The following is a 17,813-nucleotide window of genomic DNA, read 5'->3' as shown; positions in this document are numbered from 1 at the left end:
ATTTGACCGTAGATCACTTGTGCCCCATACTTTGCCAGAGCTCAGCCTTTGATGACGGCCGGCCAGCCGAGTCAGTATGCAATTGAAATTTGAAATCGCAGGAATGCTTCTTTTTCCTTTTTTTTGAACCGAACCACAGGAATGTTAGGAGAGAGGAAACTATCTTAGCCAATTACCCGAGGAAAAAAAGGCAAAAAAAAGGACCTACCGCCGGGCCTCCTACTATTTGTTGTAATTAAGAGCTCTTCAGCCCACTACTACAATATGGGCCAGATCAGTAGGATGAAGCCCACTAGGCCACTGGATCACAACCGTGCTGGCAGACGACGGCTGACCGGAAGGAGCCGGCCGACGAGCCGGCGGCGACGTCCACCTCCTCGCGCTCGGCGGCGTTGGACTAGCCGCCAACGCCGGCTAATTTCCCCCAGTTGCTTCACTTTTTTTTTCTCTGAATTGGCTCCATCTCCTTCCCTGACGGATGCTTCGGCGCGCCTCACCTCGTCGGTCACTCGGTCAGTAACAACCGATCACTCCCCCGGTACTCCTGCCCTGATCCCATCTTCTGCGTCTATCTCCAAGCTCCCCAACACAATGCCGTGTTGATGCTAACACAGAGCCATATTTTTCTGATGGGGCCACACGGTTGGAGTTACGCCCTTGTCCGTATGTGTTTGTCATCTGAATGTTGTTATAGCAATGCAATCGAAGCATTTCCTTCTTAAATCTTCTAGCAGTATGCTCATATTTCTCATGCCGTGCTGCACATCATGTTCTGCCTTCCTGTCGAGATGTGTGGCTTATTAGCCTGTAGTTATGGCTTCCAGAATCGTAATTAGGGGAAGGGACCAACACTGAATTCATGATGACAACATATGCCCCCTCCCTTTTTTTTAACTAATCTAGAGATGAGATAAGCACATGCCTTCAGTTTGTTTATATTTTCTCACATGTTGCTTGTATTGTGCATTACGGTATCACCTTCAGTGGTCATCCTCATGCCTCAGACCTCAACTACACATAGTTCAGTTTCAGATTTTGCTTCAGATCTAAGAGAACCCTTGTGTTGATCTATGTCTTTATCTCTTTGAAGAATTCATACAGAGTAGCTATAAAATTTGTCCTGCTAACACAGAAAAGTTTCTTTTGCTCAGTGTTTCAATTATCAAAACGACATTTAGTTGTCAGGGTTTAAATGAAAAGATTAAACTCAGTCTCCCAAATTCTTGTGTGGAAGTTCTTTCTCATAGGCTGTGGATGTATTTTCTATGAGAACATCATATGCGATTTCCCTTCTCCATTTTATTTAGTTAATAAATTTTTTATCCGCTATAAATTATGTAAAGTCACAGTTAAAAAAAATAAAGTAATTTCTGGTCAGCTATCATGGTTAATAAAAAGCTGCACCCTGGTCCTCAATGTATTATTGTCATATTAATATGATGTCAGTCCGAATGTAAGGACTCTTGCTCCATTGAAGCCACCCTATAAGTATACCTAATTTGATGACCAACATCTAAGTCAGAATAGAAGAACATAATAGCTAGCTTGTGCTTCTGCAGCGAATATATGTAAGGTTACAAGTAATTAAGCATTTGCAGGGCACGGGCATGCAATATTTGAATCATGTGCATTCTGTCATCCCTTTATGTGCATCTTGTACAAACCTTGACAGTAGTTTTTTTTCAGTAAACTTTTGATTGTTGTCTGTACTAAACATAGAGATTTATTCTGGATTCTGCCTCCCCCTCACTCTATATTATACTTAAATTCTGTTACAAGTATCTTCTGTAAAAAGTTTCGAGTTTATCGCTACAGTTAACTGTTTTTGTTTACAGAAAATGCTGTAATTGAAGTTGGACCTTTGGACTTAATTACTTATGCCAATGTCCATTGTTGTGATGCAAACAATTCCCTGCCTATTTTTCCCAACCACTACCCTATTAAGGGGGTGTTTGGATACAAGGTACTAAACTTTAGGAGGGGTCACATCGAATGTTCGGACGCTAATTAGGAGGACTAAATATGAGCTAATTATAAAACTAACTGTAGAACCCCTATACTAATTCGCGAGATGAATCTATTAAGCCTAATTAATCCATCATTAGCAAATGGTTACTGTAGCACCACATTGTCAAATCATGGACTAATTAGGCTTAATAGATTCGTCTCGCAAATTAGACTCCATCTGTGTAATTAGTTTTATAATTAGATTATATTTAATACTTCTAATTAGTATCTAAATATCCGATGTGACATGTCCTAAAGTTTATAACGTCGCATCCAAACAGGCCCTAAAGCAGGTATGCATTTCTCATCTTTAAGCATCAACGTTTTATCTGTTAAAAGTGAACATGTAGATCTTAGTACTGAAGCTCAGTGCTGACCCACATGAAACTCATAGTATTGTTGTCATCTTTACCATACCTCTGCTAAATGGTGCAGCTACTTGTCCAGTGTGCTAGTTCGCGTAAGTTATTCCTTGAAAGGGTGCTTCAAGGGTCAAGGCCATGTGCATGGGTAGATTAGGTGGCAGATTATTTTGCAGTCTAAGAATAGAAAAGGTCCTCTAGGCCTGAGTTCTCTGCTTGTTCACTTTATTTATAATTTGGCAGCTTTAAATTTTTGTTCATGTTTTGCTTTTACCTGTTTATCATATTGAAAGTTGTGACACAAGAAAGGGCGCGTGAGCTGCTTTCCCTTTCATTTGTTTTATACTTACAAGAAGCCTGCGAAAACGTTCGATACAAGAATACCCTTTTTTTTGGTTTAATCACATGGCACCACTATCACGACTCTTTAATCAAAGCCTCATCGCAATCAACTGTATTATACTGCCTTGGGAGGTGGGTTTTGGTTCCTTCTGGTCACACTTCAAGCAAGTACAGCTGCCCAATAATCCATACTCAGTATCTGTCAATATCTTCAATGAAAGTTATTACAACTTGTTTGTTTTTCCGTTGAAGCGCCTATCAAGACAAATGCAACCAAGTTTCAGTTATCAGCTTAGAAAAAATATATTGATTCCTGGCTTACTCGTTAGAATTAAGAGGTCCAAACCTAATTCCTTTTAATCCTTTACTAAAAATCATCACATACGTATTTCTAAACAAAATGAATTGAGAGTAATTATGCTTCTGACAAAACAAAACATGTTTTTTTTAAACAAAGCAGCTGTTGAGGAGATGGCAGAGCCGGGCGAAGGGGCGCCTGCCGCGTCGATGCCGCGGACGGCGTGCGCGGCGTGGCTGGCAGGCGCGGGGACGTCTTGACGAAGGAGCGCGCCGTGTCGTCGTCCACCCGTGAACGGCGTTCGTATGCTCGTGCCAACGCCATGGCGTCTTCGAACGTCTCTGGTTTGTGCATCTCGACATCGGTGCACATTGGCTCGCCCCAGGGCCGGAGCCAGAATTTGAGCATAGGAGGCTGTTTAAGCGATAACAATTAATCATACATGAGGAAATATATATACAACGAGAGCGTAGATAATAAAAAAATATTTATTCTACAATACAAAAGAAGGCCAAAAATCAGAATATGGGAACAAAATTTAAGTACACCTTGGTGTCTAACCTCCACCGGTCAATTTAATTCCAGGATAAAAAAGAATCACGGTAATAATAAAGACAAAGGACATGAAATGAGAAGATAAAAGGAAGAATAATCCTAAATAAAATAAATGTCGTTGAGATGAATGCGGAGGGAGAATAAATAAGCATAGCACTGACTATATTTAAGCATAGCACTGACTAAATTATTATATATTATCTAGCTAATGGAGGAGGTACTGTGGGGCACCAGATGTTGGGGGGGGGGGGAGGTGCTAGGCCCCCCTCAGCCCCTCCCTCCCTCCGCCACTGGTTTGCCCAGACCAGCCGTGAAGATGGCGATCTGTTGCCTGCTAGTGACGCTATCGTAGCACGCCAACAGCTTGAGAAACTGGTCCTGGAAGTCATCGACGCTGCTCGTGCGACGAAGGAGTGCCAGCTCGCCCAAAGGATTGCTGCGGATGGGAGGACCGAAGCGCTTGTTGACGCCCAAGTTCGACGAACTTGGGCCAAGTAGGAACACCCTGGTTCTTCTCCAATCAACAGTACCATTGTTGTGCAACGCCCTCCATATGGAAGGAGGTCGTCCAGACCTTCTAATCTTATGCCCTGGGAGCAGAAGAATTGGTCGCACTTGTGCAACCAACCGAGAGGATCTTCGGCGCCATCATACTTGGGGAAGTGAAGCTTGTGGATGGCTGCCGAGGCGGGCTGCTTGCCACCCGAGGAGGATGACGAGGTCGAGTCGAACCTGCCGTTCTTATCCAGTACTTGGTTATGGACGTTGTTGATGGAGGTGGAGAGGCGGCCTTGCTCCTGGCGGACACTGCCCACCTTCAGATCAATTTCTTGCTGATGCCGTTCATCTTGGCGATCATCCACTCGATGGCTTCATCGAAATCCGCCTTGCGGATGAAGTCGTCGCCCATGGTTGCGGTGTAGTGATGGGTTTAGCGGCGCGTGGAGGAAGGATGGGGTGGTGGATTGGCGATCAGCAGAGCCGAGGAACATCCCAGCTGATACAAAGATGTTATGGCTTGTTTATTGAACTCTGAATACCAATGGCAGGGATAACCCTTGCTCCCTCACGCTGGAGGTTTATGAGCTTGAGGATTATCTCTGCTTGCCTAAACAAACACCCGTACTCTTTATTTATAGAGCCAGCTAACAAATCTCCTAAACAAATCCCTAACAAACTTCCAATCTTATCAACCAACCGAACAACTAACCAGCCTTGGACTCTATCTCTTTCTTCTCTTTCTTCTTGCGCTGAAACTTGTGGCCAAAGAAAGTATCCACAACAATACATGAATCATACTGAGTTTGAGCTTGGAAAGTGACTTGGGGATTCCTCCAGTGAGCTTGTTGGCATAAAAAAATCCAAGCTATTCATATTCTTTAGGTTGCCCAATTCCTTAGGGATCTTATCGTGGAGATTGTTCCTGTAAACTTCAGCAGATCCCTACTCTAAGTTTAGAGAGCCAAGTAAGGGCCTGTTTGGGACTGCTCCACTCAAAAAAAATCCGCTCCACTCCACCAACTCTACCTTTTTTTAGCTCCGCTCTACCAACTTCAGGGAAATAGGGAGCTATGTAACTGTTTGGCTACCGGATGCAAATCTAGCTCTAGAAATTGTAGGAACTAGTAGGAATAGTCACACTTTCCCTTAGGTGGTTTTTTCCCCACGAGCTACACTGCCACGTGGTGCTACAGTACCTGTGCCGCTACATTACATGAGGGGGAGAAGGGGCTGTTGTCGGAGAGGCAGAGTGGGAGGCGGCGGAGCAGGAGGTAGTGGAACTCGCCGGAGTGAGCGTAGCCGTAGTCCTGCACAACATGGCGGAGGAGCGCCACGAAGGCCGGCTCATCCAGCAACTCGGCACGCATGGTGAAGCGCTCGACGGGCCCGCCCTCCTCGTCGAAGCACACAGGGGCGTGGCCCTCTGGCACCACCCCTGCAGACACCCCCTTGCCCTTCTTCTGTCGGAGATGGCCGCTCGCCGCCGCCGCCGGGCCGTCGCCGTCCTTCGCCGCCGCGATGGTACGGGAGAGACACCTCAGGAACCGCTTCATGGCCGACCGGTGGTGCTGGAGCTGGAAGGAAAAGCTGGTTTCTTGGAGGTCGAGGGGAGAAAGGGTAGCGGTCTAGGAGGAGGTCGAGGACCGAGGCATGTGGATGCGGCTTGTACTGGGCGAGTGAGTGAGCTGCTCGCTGCGAGAGGTGGTGACCGGTGCGGTGGAGCTCCGGGCTGCGGACCGTCGAATGGAGAAGAGAAGGTGGCGGCGGCGCACAGAGAAACTCGCGAGGTGGAGGGGATGCGTTGGGAGGGAGGGGATGGGCGGAACAATAGCGGTCTTTTTTTTCTGAAGAGGTATGTGTAACCAGTGGTATTGGTAGATAATTTCCACCCAGCTCCAAGAGAATGTATGGAACCTGTGTTTTCATAGCACCCTTTGAGGTGGTACAGAAAAATCTTGGAGTTGCCCTCTAGATCCACCTTTTTTCTGAAGTTGGGATTGTTGGAGCTGGAGGTGTTTGGCAAGATGGTTTGGGAGCGGAGCAGTCCCAAACACGCCCTAAAAAATGCACTCCAGCAGGCCCTCTACTTGGCTCCCTATTTTGGGGAGGCCTCCAAATTCTTCCCTCCACCCTACATTCCTAGGGGGTCTCTAGGGAACCCTCTACCCATAGGCTATTGCTAGAGTTGGAGATATTTTTGTAGCGAGAGAATTCCATTTGATCTTTTAAAGGTTTTGGTTTGAGGGTTATTGCTGGAGTTGCTCTAAAACTCCCTACAGAACAAATTTGGTTTCCAGTCGAGTCCCACAACTTTATTTTTTTCTCCCAGTGTAACACAAAAAATCTGGAATGTATCTACAAAGTACAAACAATGTGTCTTGAGGGACTATTTCCTATGTTTCAACAAAAAAGAGAAACTACTTTCAAATATGATAGTCAACATTACCATGCTACTAAAGTATGACATCCATACTTTCCTTTATTCAAAAAAACATCCATACTTTCAGTTTACCTGACCATATTTTCTGTGTCATGATATCTATTGAACAAAGACTCCTTTCTTCCAAAAAAAAGGTAGGTGCTCTCATTTTCGTTGCGGGTGCTCTAATTTACTTTTTAAATTACAGTCATTTAAAGCTGGCTGCGATTAGCCTGTTTGTATATCATCCATTTACTTTCTCCAAAGCTTTTTTTTGGTTACTTCTGGTGCATACTGCATCCATTTACTTTCTCCAAAGCTTTTTTTTGGTTAATTGTGATGCTTGTTGTTTTATGTGTCAACTTTTTTTCCCCTCTAAGATAATTGAAAGACGCATTTTTCCTAAATGTAATTGAGCCATAGTCAATCCTTTGAATAAACAAACAATATCTCCAAAGTTCCTGTTTGACAAGCAATTTGCACTTCAAATCTCTTGGTGTCGTCTTTGTTACTGTTTCTTTTTCACCGAACCGTTAAGAGCCATTCTCCTACATATTCGAGGAAAAAAGGAGGCCAAGAGCAGCTCTACTCCATGTTTAAGAATAAAAGGGCCTAAAAGCAGAGTGATTGGTTATTTTCAGAACTCAAAATGCTGTTTGATCTGGGAGTGCACTAATTCATTTTTTTTGTTGAATTGTCCCAAGTAATCTTCTTTCTTCTACCAAGCTGTTTCACATTCTGAGGTACCTGTTCTCCATCTCAGTATCTGAGATGCAATAAATGCAATAGCTATAGGAGTACGTTGTGTATGCAGCTTTTGATCCGCAGCTCACACATTTCCATCTTTTGCAGCGGATGTTGCGGAAATTTTGCTCCAGCGGCCGTGCACCTTCAGAGTAACTCCTGCAGACCTACAGCTGTGCACGCTGTAAGCTTTGATGTTTCCAAGGCATGGGACAGAACTATCTCTTTCCTTAGAAGTTACAACTCGTCCATTAGTTTAGCATTCAAAACTTTTCACCCGTTAGTTTAGCATTCAAAACTTTTCACAAAGAGTATCCATACAACTTTGAGACAATCCAACAAACACCCTCGTAATACCTTCTGATCCAATTAACGAATCGATCATTTACTCTTACCATCGATACTCGAAACACTCGCTAAATAAGGAAGGCTAATAGATCTGACAATTACTACCATCTGATTAAGAAGAGTTATTAGAGATAGTTTGAACTTTTAGCATTACTACTATCTTGTCTAAAATTTGCTAAATGAACAGTCTTTGTGGGACGGATGGAGTATATTGTGTATAGAAAAAACCTTCATGAACATTTATAGTGTATATTCTTCTATATTTTTTTTGGAAAATGTTTTCCTCTCCATACCGCGCTCTTCTGTTTTATTAAAGCAACCCCTCCTCTTTTGTCTAGATCTTCCTCCGGTTGGTGTTTCTTTGTCAAGAAGCGTTACTTTTGTTTTTCTGATTGGGGATGCTCATATTAAACTATTGCCTTGTTTATTCAGGAATCCATAGTTTATGATAACGAGGAATTCAAGCTTTTACAGTTACAGCACACCATGGATTTGACTGTCTTTTTTATTTGCCTTTTGTATTACTCTCCAACTACTGATTTCCCAAAAAGCCCATGCTTCGATCTTATCCCCTCAGTTGGGACAGCTGTGAAATGTGCAGGGCAGCTTGGCCAAGCAAAACAGGTACAGGTGCTGGTGCTGCAAATTTAGGTACGCGTGCTGCGATACTGCATCAGTATTTCCCCATCTCGTCCTGAAGCTCTCTTGAATCAGGGGGAAAAAGAGGGAGGAAACAAGAATATGACTTTTTTGTGTGATTCTCAAGATTCTAAAGAAGAGGCACGTTGGAAAGCTGCATAGAAAGATGAGAATAGAAATGTTGGAGTTTCCATCAAGAGCATGCCACATCAATAATTTTATTGACATGGTAAGGTCAGTATAAGGAGAGAGCAGATGGAGTTTCATCTGAGTTTTATCATATTTGAGAGAAGTTTCATTACCATAAAACTTAAACGACATAGTTCCTAGTCTTGGAACTGTGTAATGAAACTGTGCTTGAGACGGTTAGTACTAATAATATAAATAGTAGAATTATCACCTACACGAAAATAACAAAATAAATACTCCCCTTATGTTTTAACATTTTCAGTTTGAAATGCATGCTAGGATTAAAATTTTAATCTCGTATTCTTACACACATTTGATTGTTACATCGAAATAGTAATTATATTTTTCATCATTTTATGTATATATTTGTATTATTTCTAAAACATTATATGAATGGGGCAATCAAAAGTGTACAGTGTAGTGCAGACATAGTAATGTATCAGTTGGAGATGGAGTGAGCAGGAGTGAACTGTATGGTGCAATCCCCAACGTGATTGCTTTTCTCTCACCTGCTGGATCTTTTAATATATCAACAGGCAAGAAAAGACTTAAAGGAAAAGCAGAGAGTATTCAAATCTGAATTACCATGCTTACGGAAAACATTTAAATATGTATTCAATTTAGTACTGAAAACTCAATGAAAACACTGCAATTGTTTAACCGTCTTGAATTAATCCATTTTTTCGGTCGACGTTGTTTGTCTCATTCGCTACTTTACTGTTCGATAGAAAAAAAATGGAAGTTATGTTGGACTCCAGTACACTTTTGCAGTCCAACCAATCAGATGGTTGGTCAAAAGAGAGAGAGTGAGAAGGTTACAGAGAGCAGGAAACCCGCCATTCTTGTGCAGTTTCTGTCCCAATCATCTTTATTTTATTTCTATCATTTCCCCATATTCAAAATCTTTCCCTGATGACTTCGGTATGATACTGGTACAACCAGCTGCTGCTTACTGGTGCCTGGTAGTAACCGGACACAAACCAAAACTACAGCAGGTGCCTTCTCTTGTCTGTCTTCCTCCTCGTTTGAGTCCAAGCAAGCAAAGTAGCAAACCAAGAACAAGAAATTTACCCACCAAGCTCCAAGTTCCAACCAAGAAGAACCCTTCACATTGTAATGGAGGGAAGGGAGGGCGTTGCAGTGGCAGGAGGCCATGAATCCGGTCATGGTCTCTTCAGAGCAGACATAACCATGGCAGAGGCGCAAGAAGCAGCAAAGGGGTACCAATCCTCTCCCTCGCCGTCGACGTCCCCCACGTCGTCCCCGCCACCGGCCGAAGCTGGCCACGGAGGGGATGCCACCGCAACTCCACTTGCGTGGAGTCTGGGCGGGGACAAGCCGAGCGAGGCCGCGGGGGACAACGGCATGCAGACCGCTGGGCAGAGTGAGCAAGCCAACTTGAGCTCCGGACGGCGCAGGGGCCGCCCGCGCGGCTCCGGCAGGCGCCAGATCCTAGCCACTCTAGGTCAGTATGAATCCTCTGAAATGCAAAGCTTCCTCTTTCTTCCTGAGCAACTAGAAATTTCCATTTTCGCTTTATAATTTCTGGCTATGTTTGCTCCCCTTGTTGATTTCTGTTACATTGCTTGGATGGGGTCCAGGTAGGCTGCTATGTATGTGCAGATGTGCTTTTCAGTTTTCACACTGAACTAGTAGTAACCACTTACCAGTAACCACGGTTCTGCCGTTCATTGTCCCATTCATCTTCAGTATCAATTATTTAAGTATGTAAAAAAAACATTCCTTATGTTTCATCCCCTTTCTTCCTACCAATCTTGCACACACATTCTTTCTTATGAGATTTTCCCTGGGTGGATTACCTAATCAATTGGCATGGTTTAGTTAATTTTCTTACATATGAGCCATGACTAAGGTCTCTTTTTCATCATCTAGTAGTAGTTTAGTTTCTTAAAAATTGTTCATTTCTCTATCTGACTGATTTCTTCAAATGCAAAAGGGGAATGGTACGCGATGTCAGCCGGAGGGAGTTTCACACCTCATGTCATCATCGTGGGTACTGGGGAGGTAAGACTAGTATTCCATCTCATCACAGCATCATGTTTCTCTGCAGCTAGTTTGGCATTGTTTGACTATTGGACAGTGCTTGCCTTAAGGGTGTCACTGAGCTTTCTTGTCTAATTTGTTGGTAGGATGTGGCGGGGCGCATAATGTCGTTTTCTCAGAAGGGTCCACGCTCGATCTGCATCCTCTCTGCGAATGGGTCAATCTCTAATGTAACATTGAGGCAGCCGGATTCATCTGGTAGCACCTTCACCTATGAGGTAATTAGAGATCCTTTGCATCTTATTATGCTCCTTGTAATGTTCCGAGTTAGGAATTAGAATCTACTAGCTGTTGCGAACTTCTGAGAACTTGGAAGCCCTGGTCTCTGCACAAATTTGGTCTGTTCAGTATTAGTATTTAGTAGTATTGTTTATACTCACATCAAACACAGTGATTTCCTTGCAATGTTTTTCTTTTTTCAAAAGATGTATAAGCTTTAATTTATCATGTTGCAATGTTATGGAAAACGTCAACCACCCATGTTGAAAGATTCATTCATGCAAGTCACATTCTTTGACTTGATTGTGATACCTCATGAAACACACACACTGTCATAGGTTCAGCAGTCGGTAGGCCTCATGAAGGCTTTCCCTTCCACTTTTTTCTTTGTCTCTTCCACCTTTTCTATGTCTCTTCCATTTTGTTCTTCGCCAACTGTAGGTTTGATTTATTTCAGCATTCGTAAATCTCCTTTTTGTAACTTAGACTCTGTGAAAATGCCCATAAACTTGTTAAGGTTTTATAAATGGCCATGGGACTTCTAAAATATCCCGTCTGCATGAGAAATGACAACAGAAGATTCTGATATGTTTTTTCGCTGTAGGATTCCAAAGATTTCATACACCGTGATGTCTGAATTTATGCTGCTCGTGTTTGAACGAACTGATGTGTTTCTGTTGTTCAGGGCCGTTTTGAGATTCTGCAATTGATGGGCTCTTTTACAATGGCTGAGGAAGGTAGGAGGAGAACCGGTGGGCTCAGCGTCTCTCTTGCTGGCCCTGATGGCCGTGTGGTTGGCGGTGTCGTGGCTGGGATGCTGCGTGCTGCCAGTCCTATACAGGTAAAAATCCGACTGAAACCTGTACCAAATTACCATTGCAGTCGCACTGAACACATCATAACAGAGTTGTTTCATTCTTCATCACAATCTGTATTGTACAATTATGTCGTAAATTGATGGAAAGTAGCTATCTTTTCTATCCTCTAACATAAACCTTGCGGACTTCAGGTGATTGTGGGGAGCTTCCTGCCCAATAGTCTGAAGCAGCATCAGAGGAGGATGAACTTGCAGCAACAAGCATCACCTGCTCCGGCACTCCCTGCACCTGTGGTTCCCCCTCCACTTCTCACAGCGGCAATGCCGATCTCTCAGGCTGCTCCGGGTAACGGCTACCATGGGCCACCAGCGTCCGCAGCATCTCCACAACCCCATGCCACCGTGGAGCACGGCGCGATGAACCTGAACACGACGGGCTTCACCATGGTTGGCTGGCCTGCAAGCTCACCGCCCATGGCGCACAGGGCTTCACCTGACATCAACGTCAGCTTGACTCCCCAGGAGTAGAAGAAGTGGGTATGGTGGTTGTCATTCTTTTGTCGCCTGATCCCTGACACATTTTGTAGGCATGGCATTTGCTGTCGTGTGTGATACTTAGCCGTCCAGGTGGGGAGAAACTAAAGCTAGAATGGTGAAGTAAGGTTAATTTAGCCAGGATCAGTAGAATGCGTAGATGCTCTAATGAACTAATCCGAGTGTCTCTTTGGAGAGAGATGTCAATTTGTTGGGTTACTGCTCCGTTGCTTTTGTCCATGACTGCCTTGCAGCTGTACCCGTTGGGTTGTGCTCTGCACTCTGCAGCTTGTTCCGTTGCTGACTTGTTGGTAAATCTGATGATCTTCATGCACTCGACCTCGGTCATTTGCATCTGGTTATGCTTGCCTGGTTACCAAAACGAAACTGTTGTCGAATGTTGATGGTCTTTACAGATCGGTGCTGGCGTGCTGCTGCTGACCTGCTGTTGGGCGATATCGAAGCCAAATTTTCTCAAGCACCAAGCCCATCGTCATAAATTGCGATAACGGAAATGATGACGTGGTCGCTTTCGACCGGCACAGCACGTAACACCTGGGCAGGATGATCACCTGTCGTGTCGAGACACGAGCCTCTCCACGTCACCTGCGCGCCACGGATATTTCCCGTTCCATTCCCCCCTCCCTCTAGATGTCGCCTTCAGCTTCGGCCACCTTCCCTCACCTTCTAGACTCCTCTCCTCTCCTCTCCTCCACCGCTCAGCTTACCCATCCCTCGCCCACCTTCTCTATAAAATCTCTGTCGGCACATCGTCCGATCGAGCAGAGAACCAACAGTACAGTTCGATTCAGCAGGCAACTCGATCGAGCAAACATCTCTGAACCTCTGATCCCTTCTCGAATCGATTCCTCGTCTATTCCAGAGCCCGCGCTCAGCTCGTCGGCGAGATGGCGTACATGCGCGTGACGCACCGCGACGAGGAGGGCAAGAAGGTGACGGAGAAGATGCCCATCCCGGAGACGCGCCGCCCGGACACGGCCAAGCACTTCGAGCGCAAGCTGGAGGAGCAGGGCTTCCACCGCCTCGAGCGCCACCCCGCCAACGCGCCCCGCGGCGTCGGCATCGGCACCCCGCCGCCCAAGTCCGGGCGCGGCGGCAAGTACACCTGGGAGGGCCCCGGCGGCCTCGTCCAGGACGAGCTCGACCCGGCGCCGCCAGCCATCGACCCCAATGATCCCAACTACGAGGAGGACGATGGAGCCGTCGGGGCTGAGGATGATGCGGCCAAGGAGGTGGTCGTCGGGGAGGTGGAGGTCGCCAAGGTCGCCGAGGAGAGGGACGGCGTCGCCAGGGTTGACGTCGCGCCGCAGCTCCTCCAGGAGCAGAAGCAGTAGCTAGTTCCGGTTGCTTCAGTGCTCACTGCTCAGCTAGCTCATCGTGGTGTGGGTTTTGCTCCGTGTGGAGCTAATCAACTTGGGTGTGAACTGTGTTTTGGTGTACTAATCGTCAATCAATAATTGAATGTGAATTGAACTCCAATTAACTCATAAGTTCAACCGTGATTGTTTGCAATTTTTGATATTTGTGGCGTGAATTTGGACCTTTCTCAGTTTTGATCCGAACTCTTTCCTCGGAAAAAATTGGCGTCAGAAGTCAGAACAGTCCTAAAGTCGGTTAAAGCTCAGTTTGGGCCGGCTAGGCCGGCAAATTGGCCCAATATATTCCGAGTCCAGGAAAACGCCCATATATATTCTGTTCACTTTTGGGGCAGCAATGCAACCTGAACTGAACACTGGGCCAAAACTCCAGCCCATGACTAGTTCCACTGGGCCTCGAATGGTCAACTGTAAAGGCCCGGCCCTGTCAGAGAGGCTTTCGCTAGGTTTTGGCACAACCGCCGGTCCGCCGCACAACCGCTTGCGTTCCCTACCCCCCCTCCGGCGGCTGCCGTTTGCGTTTGCTTCGCCGGACCGGGCCAGCCGACGAAGCCGCCGAGATGGCGAAAGGCGACGACGCGTTGGCGCGGAAGCGCAATCGGGTGCGCCGCAAGCGCCTGCGCAGCAGCGAGAACGCCGTCTCCGCGCGGGTCGCGGCAATCATCGCCTCCAAGCGCCGCCGCAAGTCCGGGAAGCGCCGCGGCTGCGAGGGCATGTGCTTCTCGCTCCCCACGCCCGACGACCCCTTCAACGAGCGCCACGGGAAGAAGCGCAAGGGTGAGGAGCCGACCGACGACACAGAAGACGCGGCGGCCGCCGCCGCCACCGTAGCCAAGGACGACAAACCCAAGAAGAAGGACGCGACTAAAAAACAGCCGCCGGCGAAGGCCGGGGCCAAGGCCAAGTCGAAGGATGTACGCGAGCGAGCGACGGAAACGGAAGAGGGCCGCGTGGACTTCGACCGGCCGTCCAAGTTCCTGGTGGTTTGCCTCAACGCCATCCGGGATGCGGTGGCGCCCGAGGACGGCGGCGGCAGCAGCGTCCACGGCGCCGGCGACTGGGGCGTGGAGCTCTGGAGGTCCTGCTCCGCCCCGGCGCCGTCCGACGTGCTCGACACAAGCGCCGCGTGCGCCACGATGGAGCAGACGGCGTGGCTCGTCTCCACGGCCTGCGACATCGTCGCCAGGAAGGAGAGGCTTGGGATGGTCGTCTCCTGCCCCTTCCTGCTGTACCTCGTCCCGTCCCAGGAGAAGGCCGCGCAGGTTGGTACTGCCATTTTGATGCTTATCATGTATTTATTTGTATGGCTGTAATGAATGAAATGTGAATGATTTAGTTAATTTGGTGTCATTTGGGCAGGTGCGATCTATATGCAAACCCCTGAAGCCTCTTGGGATTCATTCAGTGAGCTTGCATCCTGGCGCTTCGGTTGAACATCAGATCTCTGGGTATGTTTTTTGTTCTTCTATTTGTGTTATCCTCTGTCTATTGCAAATGTAAAATGTGTTATCTGTTCACCTTAGACGCGTAGTGCTTATAGATATCAAATGGCAGCTGATATATTGGTGTTAATTCATTTTGTTTTGACTGCCCTATCAGACTAAAAACTTGTGAGCCGGAGTTTCTTATAGCTACCCCTGAGAGGCTTCTTGAACTTGTTTCACTAAAGGCAATTGACATATCAAATGTATCAATGCTGGTAAGTAAATATGCTAATTGGAGTCTAATCCTTGATCAGCTGTATTAGTTTGATTGAAATTATCAATTTTGGTGTTCTATGCAATTGCAACGTTACAAACTATGAATTTTGCAATAAGTTAAGCAACTCTTTTATCTTGGCTCTTAGCATGCTTAGTTGTTGTATTGTATTTTCTGTATTGCTTTTCTCCATATAGTTAGCTATCCTACTACTGAGTTTCATCTAAAGATTGACAACTTCAATTGACAGGTCATTGATGGACTGAAATATTTCCTGGACCTCAATGTTAGTGACAAAATCTTTTCTATTAGAGATGCCATATCAAGCAATCCTCAGATAACTATCTTCACTGACTCATCTGACAAAAATGTTGCAACTATGGCTAAAAATCTACTCCGTGGAAGAATTACAAAGCTCTCTATCAATGATTCGGTTTCTTCAAGGAGTGCTTTTGTAATGCAGCATGTGCATTTCTGTCCATCGGAGAAGCTGAAAACATCAAAGGTAACTGCATCTCTTATTTCTCAAGTGCCTATCTTATGCTACCTTTCATGGTTTGGTTTGCTTTTATGTGTTGTGCAACTTATTCAGGAGGGCGTTAATGCATAGCTAGTGAGCTACTGAGCTCCAGTCTTAATTGTAACACAATGTGTTTCTCTGCACACTGGAGATTGTTGTTTTTAGGATGTCATACTCATACCTCAAACAGTGATGTGGTCTGACATTGATAACCTGAACAAGCATTTGGACCTGTATGCTATTTAGTAGTTTACTCTAATGCGTCTTATGTCTGTATTGAATTCATGGGTGATAGTTTATTGAACAGGAGCTGTTCAAAATGTTTCGATGATTGTGGTGCGTTGCCACTTTGATGTTCTGATGAACACTTTCTATTTTCAGGTCAAGGAAATTCTTGAGCAGATTATGCAGAGTCATGCTAAACAGTCATCAAAGGTTCTGCTAGTAGCAGCAAGCGATAAAAAAGCACAGCACCTATCATCATCACTTAAACTGGAAAATTGCACAGTAACTGATGGCTCACATGGCAACTCTTTTACCATATGCAGCAGGTGCAGTGAACCTAACAACATTGTAGTTTTTTTTTTGGCAATTTCCAATATCTTCATGCAGGCTGAACCTTGTGCAGCATCAGCAATTCAGCATGCATAGTTATTTTGTTACTTTAATAACATATTGCAAGTAAGAATTTGAGTTTCAGTCGTAGAGAATTTTAATCAGGACATCATTTTTTGACTGAGAATACGCAGGAACTTTGACATCTTAAATGTATCTGTATCTGTGCAGTGTGGGGCTGATGAACCTACATATTAAAGACCGGGAGAACCTGGTGATGACAGATATAGAGGGGTTTGACATTGTGTTGGTTGTTGATTTGCCTCCTTCAGTTGATGAATACAGTGGGATCCTCACTGGGGTTGCTCGTCAGACGATTGGTGGGGAGGTCCATAGTCTTTTGTAACACTGATGCTCCTGTTGCGAAACCTTTGGCTGAGCTTCTTGCAAACTGCAGCCAGGTGGTGCCTGAATTTCTCAAAAAATTGGAGTCTTGATAGCAGACTTGATTACCCTATCAAAGTAGCCAGATTATATCATGGTGATTCGGGTATAGTTGCCGCCATTCATGGCACTTCTTGTCACCAATCATTTTTGACATTCTTGCCTTCTTCCTGGATGTAGTTCTCATTTGTAAGCACCACAGTGATATTCAAGCCTCTGCCTAATGTACTACACTACTACTAGTTCTTCCTGTGAAATGTGAATGCTTTTTTTCTGGAAGGATCGAGTGGTTCAGTTGTAGTTCACAGGTTTGCCGGCCTCAATTATTCTGAAACTTGTCAGAGGGACGGTCACCAGGGACCGCCATTTGCTTCCCTCTCTCTTTCCGAAGGGATATGTCTCTAGATCTTTAAAGTGCATCGAGATGTCAAAGACATAGGCTGCTTTTAATCAAGCACCCTTTTCATCTTTACCGTACTCAATCAGCTTGCTCTCTTGCTGTCAGCTCAATGGATTCTTCAGCTGACTTGCTGCTGAGTTGGTGGCAACAACTAAAGGGTCCAGGAGCTGTGTGCACCGTCCAGCAGACTTTGTCGTCGTGTCGCTTTGGTCCTTGCATTCGCACCACGAAAGCTTTGCGAACGGAGAGCTATGGCTGGATGCTGATCGGCAGTGGAAGATCTTGGTGACTCGGCTTTCTTGATTCATCTGAAATGATAGCAGTCACACTTCTTCATCGTGTTTCTGTAACTGCTCGATGAAATGTTCGTTCTGATCTTGATGAGCTGCAACTGCAAGCTTGAAGCTGAAGCCTGTCGTGGCGACCAAATGCTGCAGCGAAATGTTCCTTCTGATCTTGAGTGCCACGATCATGAATGCACGCTTGCAGATGAAGCATGTCGTGACCAAATATTTTCCAATGGATGGGTTGGCTCCATTGGAGCGCTTCGGCCTTTCGTATTCCTTTTTTCAGATCACAAGCATCTCTCTGATCTTGGCCGCCGCCAGTGAAACTCTTGTCTAATGCGACGACATTTTGGAGCTTTTACCTGGGCACATGCTTGATCGAGCTTATCTCCCTGTAAACTAAGGCTGTTGAGGCCTGACCTACAAGCAAGTCTTTCAGCAGCAAGTTTACCATTGCTAGTGTTGATCTGCTGC

General features: G+C 45.6%; 3 protein-coding genes across 3 annotated transcripts; all 3 read left to right on the top strand.

The window, feature by feature from the left end:
• Positions 1-9,289: 9,289 nt before the first annotated feature.
• LOC101777803 (AT-hook motif nuclear-localized protein 7) lies at positions 9,290-12,372 on the top strand. The gene is made up of 5 exons (XM_004978610.3): positions 9,290-9,869; positions 10,362-10,429; positions 10,555-10,686; positions 11,373-11,528; positions 11,697-12,372. Exons 1-5 carry the CDS (start codon positions 9,521-9,523, stop codon positions 12,030-12,032), a joined length of 1,041 nt encoding a protein of 346 aa, XP_004978667.1. The 5' UTR covers positions 9,290-9,520; the 3' UTR covers positions 12,033-12,372.
• Positions 12,373-12,731: 359 nt separating this feature from the next.
• On the top strand, positions 12,732-13,551 carry LOC101777396. The gene has a single exon (XM_004978609.4). It carries the CDS (start codon positions 12,947-12,949, stop codon positions 13,391-13,393), a length of 447 nt encoding a protein of 148 aa, XP_004978666.1. The 5' UTR covers positions 12,732-12,946; the 3' UTR covers positions 13,394-13,551.
• Positions 13,552-13,891: 340 nt separating this feature from the next.
• LOC101776987 (probable ATP-dependent RNA helicase ddx5) lies at positions 13,892-17,026 on the top strand. Its single transcript, XM_012847997.2, has 6 exons — positions 13,892-14,697; positions 14,795-14,883; positions 15,035-15,134; positions 15,384-15,638; positions 16,035-16,204; positions 16,440-17,026. The coding sequence occupies exons 1-6, from the start codon at positions 13,996-13,998 to the stop codon at positions 16,612-16,614; spliced, it is 1,491 nt and encodes a 496-aa protein (XP_012703451.1). The 5' UTR covers positions 13,892-13,995; the 3' UTR covers positions 16,615-17,026.
• Positions 17,027-17,813: the final 787 nt, after the last annotated feature.

The sequence above is a fragment of the Setaria italica genome, chromosome VIII (genome assembly GCF_000263155.2).
Source record: "Setaria italica strain Yugu1 chromosome VIII, Setaria_italica_v2.0, whole genome shotgun sequence".
NCBI classification, from domain to species: Eukaryota; Viridiplantae; Streptophyta; class Magnoliopsida; order Poales; family Poaceae; genus Setaria; species Setaria italica.
Note: the sequence above shows the minus strand (reverse complement) of the source record. Positions and strands in the feature narration are given on the sequence as shown.

What these genes read in the sequence shown, in the direction of transcription:
- LOC101777803 (XM_004978610.3), top strand. Translation starts at nt 9,521, where the DNA reads ATGGAGGGAAGGGAGGGCGTTGCAGTGGCAGGAGGCCATGAATCCGGT. An exon ending in CCAGATCCTAGCCACTCTAG is followed by an intron (nt 9,870 to 10,361) that starts GTCAGTATGAAT and finishes CAAATGCAAAAG; the next exon opens with GGGAATGGTACGCGATGTCA. An exon ending in TCATCGTGGGTACTGGGGAG is followed by an intron (nt 10,430 to 10,554) that starts GTAAGACTAGTA and finishes ATTTGTTGGTAG; the next exon opens with GATGTGGCGGGGCGCATAAT.
- LOC101777396 (XM_004978609.4), top strand. Translation starts at nt 12,947, where the DNA reads ATGGCGTACATGCGCGTGACGCACCGCGACGAGGAGGGCAAGAAGGTG.
- LOC101776987 (XM_012847997.2), top strand. Translation starts at nt 13,996, where the DNA reads ATGGCGAAAGGCGACGACGCGTTGGCGCGGAAGCGCAATCGGGTGCGC. An exon ending in CCCAGGAGAAGGCCGCGCAG is followed by an intron (nt 14,698 to 14,794) that starts GTTGGTACTGCC and finishes TCATTTGGGCAG; the next exon opens with GTGCGATCTATATGCAAACC. An exon ending in AGAAGCTGAAAACATCAAAG is followed by an intron (nt 15,639 to 16,034) that starts GTAACTGCATCT and finishes TTCTATTTTCAG; the next exon opens with GTCAAGGAAATTCTTGAGCA.